At 45.7% G+C, this 11218-nt stretch overlaps 2 protein-coding genes across 2 annotated transcripts; both read right to left on the bottom strand.

Moving 5' to 3' along the window:
* Window positions 1–3747: 3747 nt before the first annotated feature.
* On the bottom strand, window positions 3748–4272 carry LOC311224453 (dolichyl-diphosphooligosaccharide--protein glycosyltransferase subunit 2-like). The gene has a single exon (XM_084309448.1). The coding sequence runs from the start codon at window positions 4266–4268 to the stop codon at window positions 3762–3764; it is 507 nt and encodes a 168-aa protein (XP_084165574.1). The 5' UTR covers window positions 4269–4272; the 3' UTR covers window positions 3748–3761.
* Window positions 4273–5205: 933 nt separating this feature from the next.
* On the bottom strand, window positions 5206–6092 carry LOC311225995 (dolichyl-diphosphooligosaccharide--protein glycosyltransferase subunit 2-like; the record flags this gene model as incomplete). Its single annotated transcript, XM_084311377.1, is given in 3 exon segments — window positions 5206–5691; window positions 5695–5795; window positions 5798–6092. Coding segments are annotated over 3 exon segments (882 nt in total).
* Between the last annotated feature and the right edge of the window lie 5126 nt (window positions 6093–11218).

The following is an 11218-nucleotide window of genomic DNA, read 5'->3' as shown; positions in this document are numbered from 1 at the left end:
ACCCCTTTTTGAAAACTGAAACACTTGTACTGCGGTATAGCCAGTGTATACCCGCAGGTGTGTTTTGGAGTTTTTTCTTGAGGGGTTATAGGAACAACCACCGCATGTGGTACCAAGAGGGTGGTTGATTCCCTGGTGTGTTGGAGCAGAGTCAACTCCCGGGTTACCCGGTTGAGTGTGCCCCTGCACGTTCATGACGTCTGCCAATCGTGTCAGCCTTCTCTGCCTCGGCCCCTCTGGGTCGGGGTTTTTTGGTGGAGGCTTTGTCATGGTGCGCAACAATGCCAGCATATGCCCCTTCCGCCGGGGTGCTGTTTTCAGTTGACCCCTTTGGCGCCTGTCTCATCCGCAGTGCTCCAGGCTCGGGTCAAACGCCTGCTGCCTGGTTTGAGGGATCGACCCCCTCTGGGGTCATCTCCCCGGTGCGCTGCCTGCTCCCGCTGTAATGTAGCCTCTTGAGTGCTTCGAGTTACAGCCATGCTGACTGCCTGAGTGTGCCAGGGTCAGTGTGCCAGGCGGCGTGCTAGTGGGGGGAAGGGCCCTCTCTTGGAGGGGCCCTGTCCGAATACGCTGGCGATGTGGGGGGTGGTGTCACTAAGTGACCGCCTGGTGAGGTCTTGATGCTGTGGCGTCGTTGACCTCTCCGGGCCCCCTTTTTCCGGGGGATCCAGTCCCTTCAATGGGTCTGGGTCTTCCTTCGCGCTCCGCTGCTATGGCCTTGCCACGGGGTTGAGTTGCTCTCGACCACGTGTTTTTGGGGGCGGTAACGAGGTTTGTTCCTTCCGTTCGTTCCCTGGTGGCATGCGGGTTGTGCGTGTGGGTAGTCGTGGGGTCAAGCCACGGTCTGCTCACCCTATGCGTTGAGTTGCTCGAGTTTCTCTTCGCACGGTCGGATCCGTCTCCCTCCCGTCCTCCAATAGGGGGGGTATCCTCCATTAGGGAGGGTCAAGGGGGCTCGGTCCTCCCCGGTTCTGATGGTTGTGGGGGGCCTCAGTGGGGTACATTTGTCGAGCTTCAGGCTCCCGCTCAGCTCCTGTAGTGCAGATGATGCTGAGCGGCAGCCAGTATGATATAGAACGTAAGGTTATGAATATAACCAAGTTCTATGAATACTGGTGACGCTCAGCGTCTGGACGCCACTGCAGCCTTTTGATCTCGCCTTGTGGTGAAAGATTGGGAAAGAGGCGACTGTGTGACCACACACCTACTTATGAAGGTAGCGGATAGGGGTGTGGCCAGACGAATGTTGGTATGTAAAGGTACATTGTGGATTTTTATTCAGTGCATATGCACGAAGTGAGGTTAGTGCAGATGACGCTGAGCGTCACCAGTATTCATAGAACTTGGTTATATTCATAACCTTACGTTAACAACTGCTAAGAGGATGAAGACCAGAAAAAGACTTTCATCTTGTTTACATAAGGGTCCTCCATTTTCAATTCATCATAACATATGGCATACAAGACATACAAATATACGGTACTGTGTAAGAAAGAGAGATCATAAAAAAATATACTTCCGAAGGGGAAGAAACTGTACATTGGAGGGGGTTGGGTGGGTGGGGGTGGGGGTTGACATTTACCGGGGCCAGTTTCTAATTGCAGCGATCCGTAGCGACCCATTCCGGGAAAAGTCAAGGAGAGTTGTCAGGCAGGCAGGGGTCAGAGCACGTCTATCGAGAGCCAGAGATCAGGGTGAAGAGCCAGGTAGGACTGCGGGGAAGGAGGACAACAAAGGGTTTGTTTTTGTAAATGTCATCAATGCCACTGTTGAGACCAATCGCACTAACGCATATTTATTTTTAGCTCATTCATTGTTCGAGTCCAACTGTCAAACTAACGTGAGTAAACCAAGACAATATATTTTGTATCTGAACATACTGTTAGAGTTCTCACGGCTCTGATTTCCGACTTTAAATCCAGCAGGAGCATTTTTAGAGCAGCGTTTCATTCTGTCCAATTCTCAATTAAAGGAGCTTTTCAGTAATTTGATGAAAGGTTTCTAAGCACCCCACTCATACATCTAATTTTAACAAATGTCTTAAATAAATAAAAATGTAATCCCTCTCAAGTTGTATTTCCTCTCCAAATAGTTATTTAAAAGCTTAAAGGGCCATTTCACCAAAAGCCAATGCTGATTTATTTTGCACATAATCTCACACGTAAAAAAAAAATGTTTTACACAAATTAATTTAGTTTGACAGTTATTGAGAGTAAATTCTGATATTCTGATGAACTATTTTTAGACCTTTAACACCATCCATCATAGAACATCAAGTTTATAAAGAGAGTAAGACCACCCCAGTATGTAAAAGCAACCGACCATTGTAGAAAGGAGATGAGAGACATAATTACACTTGTAAGTATGTGTAAATACAAGACAAACAAACAAAATACACAGACATACATACAAAAGAAAAGAGAAAAAGCAACAAAAATAAAATATATATATAAAAAATAAAAAACTTAAGATTAGCCTATAGCACCCTGACCCCATGAGCCCAGGGATTTGGTGAACAAGCCACACTACTCACTATTTAATAAACAATGTAGCCAAATATAATAGAAGTAGATAAACTAAAGTAGCTATAAAGAAACTCAGGTCGTAATAATTATTTCGGAAAAGAAAGAGAACCAAGACGTCAAGGTTTGGTTTAGGGAAAAGAAAACACAATGCGAAGAGTATTCCCACTTACAGCCACCATACCTTCATTACGACCTTTACTACAGTGCCATTCGCTTTATGGCAGTAAACAACAACACACTTTCAGGCAGACCATGCCGGTAGCTTCCAGCAGCCAAAAACACAGTAAACGTTAGTTAATTCAGATGATGGTAATATGATACTTTGTAAGATAAAGTCATGGTGGATATAATAACGTTACGAAGACATGGGAGACACATTCAGGATTTGTATGGACTCATCGATAACTAGCGCTAAACGTCCTTAGCCCACCATGGGGGAGCTCTCGGGTGATTTCCTGGACGACATAAACTCCACTTCGGCTGCTTTATGATCAGAAAATTGCAGTTTCTTGTCATCGACCTCAACGCACAGTGTGTGTGGGTAACTGAGAACATATGGTAGCATCAGCTCCCGAAGCTTCCTCTTGACCGGATCAAATGCACATCGTTTCTTTTCCAGAGGGACGCTGTAATCAGGATAGATGGAGATGCGATTCCCATCATACTCATCCCTTAATTGATTCATCTTATTCACGTGACCAGTTAGCTGACCTAACTTAGCTCTCTTCTTATTGATGGCCTGACGGACATCTTCCTCATAGACCCTTTGTGTCATCTCAACCTTCTTAGGTTCCGACATGTTGTTGTTATCCTTCTTTCAGCGCTCCAGTAGTTCGTGTTGATTCCTTTTTCCTCTTGGAACAGAGTTTTCTTACTAATATGAGGGCCGACGTTCCACTCTACTGGTTAAAGTTGCTTACTCGTGAGTAGTATGTTCGTTGATAAAGAAAAATAATGTCCACAGCCGCTCCAGTTTAAAACAAAGATATCCAAATGGTTTATTTCTCTTCCACAGCGAAGTCTTTCTTTACAGAAGTGGTCCTAAAGCTACTTTCCTAAATATTCACGTCACTACTACAAGGTCAGAAAACTGTATTTTTCTTTGTTTAAATTGTCAATCGGATTCATGATACATTATTTCTTCATTCTTCCCAACAATATGATTTTTTTTGTGTCATTGAAGTCCTTGAAAAAAAAAGAAAAAAAATCTCCATGTGTCTTCAGTGTTTTTGGTCCTCATTTTGACGCAATTCTCTTGACTGCTTTCTGGGCCAGCATGCGGTTCCCGGCGAGGAAAGTACAACTCCCGATGACGGCCAGGTACTTGAGGGTCTGGAACATGTTGAGATGGGTCCAGTAGACGTACATCAGGCCCAACATGGCTGCGTGTCCTATGTGGAACAGAACTGCGCTGGGAGTGAGGTTGAAGTTGGAGATGTTGGCCCCAAGTTTAAACCACAGAATGAGCAGCAGCAGCAGGGGTGAGAGGATGAGGGCTGTGAAGCTGTTGGAGACCACGGTGGGAGGCTTCTTCTCTGGTTCCCTGAACAGGTGCTGGATCTCTGGTTTGGGCACGTAAAGCGTCTTTGGCTGAATGATCGCAGGGGCCTCCTCGTCAAGGAACTTCAGAATCACGTCGGCCACGTTCCACAGGACAGGGTTCTCCAGGGTAGCGTCTCCGACGATGAGGTGGAGGGAATAAGTGCCAGACATGGTGTTGAACTCTGATTTCCTCTCCGCCATGTCCAACTCGGTAATATGATACTTTGTAAGATAAAGTCATGGTGGATATAATAACGTTAACGAAGACATGGGAGACACATTCAGGATTCGTATGGACTCATCGATAACTACCGCTAAACGTCCTTAGCCCACCATGGGGGAGCTCTCGGGTGATTTCCTGAACGACATAAACTCCACTTCGGCTGCTTTATGATCAGAAAATTGCAGTTTCTTGTCATCGACCTCAACGCACAGTGTGTGTGGGTAACTGAGAACATATGGTAGCTTCAGCTCCCGAAGCTTCCTCTTGACCGGATCAAATGCACATTGTTTCTTTTCCAGATGGACGCTGTAATCAGGATAGATGGAGATGCGATTCCCATCATACTCATCCATTAATTGATTCATCTTATTCATGTGACCAGTTAGCTGACCTAACTTAGCTCTCCTCTTATTGATGGCCTGACGGACATCTTCCTCATAGACCCTTTGTGTCATCTCAACCTTCTTAGGTTCCGACATGTTGTTGTTATCCTTCTTTCAGCGCTCCAGTAGTTCGTGTTGATTCCTTTTTCCTCTTGGAACAGAGTTTTCTTACTAATATGAGGGCCGACGTTCCACTCTACTGGTTAAAGTTGCTTACTCGTGAGTAGTATGTTCATTGATAAAGAAAAATAATGTCCACAGCCGCTTCAGTGTAAAACAAAGATATCCAAATGGTTTATTTCTCTTCCATAGCGAAGTCTTTCTTTACAGAAGTGGTCCTAAAGCTACTTTTCTAAATATTCACGTCACTACTACAAGGTCAGAAAACTGTATTTTTCTTTGTTTAAATTGTCAATCGGATTCATGATACATTATTTCTTCATTCTTCCCAACAATATGATTTTTTTTGTGTCCTTGAAGTCCCTTAAAAAAATATATATATATATTCATGTGTCTTCAGTGTTTTTGGTCCTCATTTTGACGCAATTCTCTTGACTGCTTTCTGGGCCAGCATGCAGTTCCCGGTGAGGAAAGTACAACTCCCGATGACGGCCAGGTACTTGAGGGTCTGGAACATGTTGAGATGGGTCCAGTAGACGTACATCAGGCCCAACATGGCTGCGTGTCCTATGTGGAACAGAACTGCGCTGGGAGTGAGGGTGAAGTTGGAGATGTTGGCCCCAAGTTTAAACCACAGAATGAGCAGCAGCAGCAGGGGTGAGAGGATGAGGGCTGTGAAGGTGTTGGAGACCACGGTGGGAGGCTTCTTCTCTGCTTCCCTGAACAGGTGCTGGATCTCTGTTTTGGGCACGTAAAGCGTCTTTGGCTGAATGATCGCAGGGGCCTCCTCATCAAGGAACTTCAGAATCACGTCGGCCACGTTCCACAGGACAGGGTTCTCCAGGGTAGCGTCTCCGACGATGAGGTGGAGGGAATAAGTGCCGGACATGGTGTTGAACTAAGATTTCCTCTCTGCCATGTCCAACTCGAACTTGTAAAGTTTCTTGCTGTCGGGCTCGGCCACAAACACGACTTCTTGGCCGGTTTTCTGATTGTGCAAACAAAAGTCTGATGGGGGGTAAGTTCGACTCCGGTGTTGATATCAACCAACTGGAAAGCCATGGCAAAGTTCTGGTGGCTGTCTGCGATGAAGGAGGTCTTGAATTTAGAGGGATAATCCACCCTGGTCGTCTTTGTGCCGATGCTCTGGTCCTTATCCACAATAGACAGGTCCATGCTGGTAATGGTCACCTCGGTAGATACCTTGACCTTCAGTTCAACGTGATTGGCAACCAAGCGGCTGTCACCCGTCACAGCGACGGTGAACTGGTAATACCCACTGGCCGGCTGGTTGGACATGAAGTTCAGTTCAAAGACGCCATCTCTGAGGGAGAACGGACCTGAGAGCACCCACAGCCCGGTGGATCTGAGTCACGGTGGAGTCCTCGCTGACTGCCGCAAGGAGGATGTTGCGCGTCTCGTTGGACACAAGGATCTCACATCCTGACAGGGCTTGACTGGCCTCTGCAGCAAAAAAGAGAGAATCAACACTTGTGGAATCTAGCTGCGATTTCAAGAATTGGCACGCTTCAGATGGATCAGCGACAGTAGCTCCAAGCTTGGTCAGACCGACGACAGAATAGTATGCCGACTCGAGGTCTGTGGGGGGTTGATTCAGAAGGCTCTGAAGCCTCGCCACATCCGAGAGGGAGAGGTAGTGAGATGGTGCAAGAGCCCGGGCTCCGAGAGCCAGGCTGAGGAGGAAATAGCCGAGCAAACTAGAATGGGCCATGTCTTGCAGTCTATGTTGTTTAGTCTATCTGTTCAGTCCTGTTCAGTCCTGTTTCAAGCTACACACTGCCTGTTCTTCTTCTTCTTATTTGAATTTCCGGCAGTGTAGACGCATCGTGGCGTATTACTGCCCTCCGCAATTATTTTTATTTTTTCAAAATTGTGGAATATATAGAGACACAAATGTTCTAGAATGTCGGTTATGACATCATACGGTGACATCACCAATGTTCCATAACGTTCGATCATGACATCATACTGTGACATCACAAATGTTCTAGAATGTTCTATTATGACAAATAAGACGGTTCAATGACTTTATCTAAATCCAATCAATATTCCTAATGCCGTTTCAATGTAAGGTTATACAAATAAACATAAACATTCATATAATACAATAACCTAAATATTATATACCTTTGGCTCCTACAGGGACAGTTACCTTATCATTTCATTGCGCTGTAATTAACACAACACAAGGATTCAATGTCAAATTCAAACTAATTTACTCAATTATGCGCACAACTGTTTGGATGTTTGTGTGATTAAGTGCAAAATGAATCAGCGTCGTTGTTTTTTTTGTTGAAGTGCCCCTTTTACAGAGTTGTCTGGACAGAAAGTAAGCAGATGTGATGGAGAGAAAAGAGGAGTGAAAACACATAAGAGGAACAAATACACTCGAAGAAAAGAGGAAGAACAAACAGGAATAAGGTGGATGGAAGAAGAGAGTTGTGAAGGATGGAAGAGAGCAGGGAGCAAAATGACAGATGAATAAAGAAACAAACAAACAAAGCTTGCAAGTACACGCACAGGTGAGGAAGCATGGAATAGGGGAGGAGTATATGGCGAACTGAAAAGATACAAGATGATAGTCAGAGGTAGAACAGAGAAAAAGCCAAGGGCACAATGACACGCAGACAAAACAATTCATGAGAGGGGGACAGATGAAAAAGGACAAGGGGGGGGGGGGGTAGAGAAGGGGGAGTGGGAGACAGTAGAGGATGGAGAACGGTGGGGTGTGGGGGTGGGGGCAGCGACCCATGGGGAGATGTGCAAGTAGACATGGGGGAGGGACATGTCACAGGGTAGGGGGACAGAAAAGGACAAGAGAAGGGACACATGAATGAATGAATGAAAACTTTATTTAACAGATTGCAGAATGGGTACAATACAGTACGGCTCAATACATACAATTGTTAAGGGGATGCAGACCTGAGAAAGACGTTTGTCTTGTTTCCATCAGGGTCCCCCATTTTCAATTCATATAGACATATATGACATACATGACATACAGATAGTCAGTACTGCTACATCTATACATTTATGACATACCAGATTTGCAAATACAGTACTGTTTGTGATACAGAAGGAGTCAAGAAAAGGGAGTATATACATTTGACGTAGAAACTGTACATTGGAGGAGGTTGGGTGGGGGGGGTTGGGTACATTGGGATATTGACAACCATACTGGGTAATTTACATTGGAGGTGGTTGGGGGGGGGGGGGGGGGGGGGGGGCGGGGGGCACACTGTATAAACAAGTAACACTGTACATTGAGGGGGGGGGGGGGGGGGGGAGTGGTTGGGGGGGGGGGCGGGGGGCACACTGTATAAACAAGTAACACTGTACATTGAGGGGGGGGGGGGGAGACACTGTACAAACAAACACAATTGTACATTGAACTATTGACAAAACCATACTAGGTAAATGACTGTACATTGGAGGGGGTTGGGTTAGGATATTTACAGGGGCCAGTGTTGAATTGCAGTCTCCCGTAGGTGTCCCTTGAGAGAGGTTTTGAAAGTGGGTAGTGATCCACATTCCTTTACAGCTTTGGGTAGGGCGTTCCACATTGATGTGGCATAATTGCGAAACGTGTTTAGTCCCTTATTTGAGCCGAATCTGGGTTTAACATGATTTGTGGAGCTCCCTCTGGTGTTGTGATCGTGGTATTCACTGACCTTTGGGAAGTATTTTGACATGTACATGGGTACCTTGGTCGTGTAGTGTATCTTGTAGACCAGGCCCATTGCAAGTTGTTGTACTCTGTCGTCTACTCTAAGCCATCCTAGGTTGTCAAAGTGGGCAGGGGTGAGGTGGGTTCTAGGAGTAAGGTCAAGCAGTAGTCTGACCAGTTTGTTTTGAGATGTTTGTAATTTTGTTTTTAGCGCCTTTGAGGTGCTTTGGTACCATGAGGTGCAAGCATAGTCGCACACATAGTCGCACACATCTGTGCGGACGCAGCCAGCCGTGGGAGACTGGCGCTCCGCAGGGTCACCTGTCAGAGCACGGCCTGCTGGGGAGCGGGGGCAAGGACACCGCGGGGAGACAGGTGCCCAGACAGTTGCCAGGGGGGAAAGAGAGGAACGGGGGATAGAGGGCAAGGAGAGAGATATATAGAGAGAGAGGGGGGAGGGGAGCTAAGTGAAAAGGGAAACATGGTAAATTGGAAGTTTCTCTGGCCCTGATTCACTACACGTGTTCTGTGCTGGAAGAGTTAACCATTCTTTGTTCCTCAGCTGCACCCACTAATAGCAGACAGTTCACACCTTCTTTACAAAGAAATGCATGCAGATCAAGTGGCCCCAACAAGCCTCTGCACACCACATTAGCACCATTGTATCACCAATTGTAAGCACACTGTATGTAGAGATTTTTTTTAATTTAATTTCTTATACACTTTTATGCAATATTTATTTAGCAAAGTCAAAATCTAGTTTCATAACCGGATATACTTCAGCACATTGACAAGGTGCATGATATTCACTTGACATTTACCAAATGTATACAAATATACAATTCAAAGGTCACATACTGTGCGAATACTACCTAATGGGCAGGTTCTTATACCAGAGAATAGTTGTCAATCATTTCTCCATTGTATTTTCCCCTTCACATTAATACTAATTAATTAATTAATTATATTTAATATTGTGGTAACACTTTTCTGTTTCAGTATACTGTATTCCTGTAAATAACCATAGATGCTACAGGCATATACATAACAGATGTTTCCGTAAGTTCATTTAAAATCCCCATGTAAACAAGATGCCATCATGTTGTTTTCCTACATTCATCAATTCTAATACACATTCATACAGTGACAGCTATTCTCACATTATTGCTTCTGAATTATTTCCCATTGCTTGCATGTTTTGCCTCTACATTGTCCACATTCATAGTCATTTTCCTAAATTATATCATCGTCTTTTAGTCATGATTACACTTTTATGGCTTCATAATAGAATAGAATAGAATAGAATAGAATAGAATAGAATAGAATAGAATAGAATAGAATAGAATAGAATGAATAGAATAGAATAGAATAGAATGATCTTTATTGTCATTGTTACAGTTGTTACAACGAAATAAAAAAATGCAGCCCTAGGTGCTAGCCGTCACACAGTCCTGGATCCTAAAAATATAAAAACACAGTCCTAAACACAGTATTAAATATAAAAACAAGAGTAAGAGTAAGGCATAAATAACATTAGCATAAACAGGGGGGTGTAAAAGATAATTGCACTATCCCTTAATGTTGTGTGTGTGCGTGTGTGTGTGGGGGGGGGGGTGCAAGGGATACTGTTGTTTTAGATTTTAGCTGAGTTTAGTGCACATATGGCCCTAGGATAAAAAAAACTAAACTTCAGTCTGTTAGTCCGGGTGGGCATGACGCTGAAACGCCTGCCCGAGCGCAGCCGTACGAGGTGTTTGTTGCCCGGGTGGTGTGGGTCTTTCAGTATTTTTACTGTTTTTTTAAGACAGCAGGAGTTGTATAGTCCTTGCAGTGAGGGGAGAGGGCAGCCGATAATTTTTTGGGCCGAGTTGACGACCCTCTGGAGCGCCTTCCTCTCTGCGGCTGTGCAGCTGAGGAACCACACATTGATGCAGTAGGTGAGGATGCTTTCCACAGAGCAGCGGTAAAAGGACACAAGCAGGTCTTGTCTGAGGTGTTAATTCCTTAGTATTCTCAGGAAGTAGAGTCTCTGTTGTGCCTTTTTCACAATCGCCTTGGTGTTGGTTCTCCAGGTCAGGTCATCCTCCAGATGGACACCCAGGAATTTGATGACCGAGACTCTCTTCACGCATCCCCCGTCGATGTACAGGGGCTGTATGTCGGTCTTCTTCCTCCTGTAGTCCATGATCATCTCCTGGGTTTTTAGCTTATTCAGCTGCAGGTTGTTATTTTTGCACAGGGCTGACAGCTGCTCTACCTCATCGCGGTACACGGTCTCGTTGCCTTTTGAGATGCAGCCCACCACGGTGGTGTCGTCAGCAAACTTGATGATGGTGTTGCTGGGGTGGACTGCGGTGAAGTCGTGAGTGTAAATAGAGTAAAAAAGGGGACTCAGCACGCAGCCCTGGGGGGATCCGGTGCTGAGGCTGATGGCTGTGGAGGTGTGGGGGCCTATCCTGACCCTCTGGGGGCGGTCAGAGAGGAAGTCCTTGGACCACCGGCAGAGGGGATGGTTTAGTTCAAGGTCCATGAGTTTGGGCACTAGTCTGTCAGGCAGGATGGTATTGAATGCAGAGCTAAAGTCCACGAAGAGCAGCCGTGCGTAGCCCCCCGCTCTCTCCAGATGGGACAGGGTAGAGTGGAGAGTTGTGGCGATGGCATCCTCCGTGGACCTGTTGGCTCTGTAGGCGAACTGGTGGGCGTCTAGTCCGGGTGGGAGGCTAGAGATGATGTGGGG

This window comes from Notolepis coatsorum (genome assembly GCF_963971535.1).
Source record: "Notolepis coatsorum genome assembly, chromosome: 3".
NCBI classification, from domain to species: Eukaryota; Metazoa; Chordata; class Actinopteri; order Aulopiformes; family Paralepididae; genus Notolepis; species Notolepis coatsorum.
Note: the sequence above shows the minus strand (reverse complement) of the source record. Positions and strands in the feature narration are given on the sequence as shown.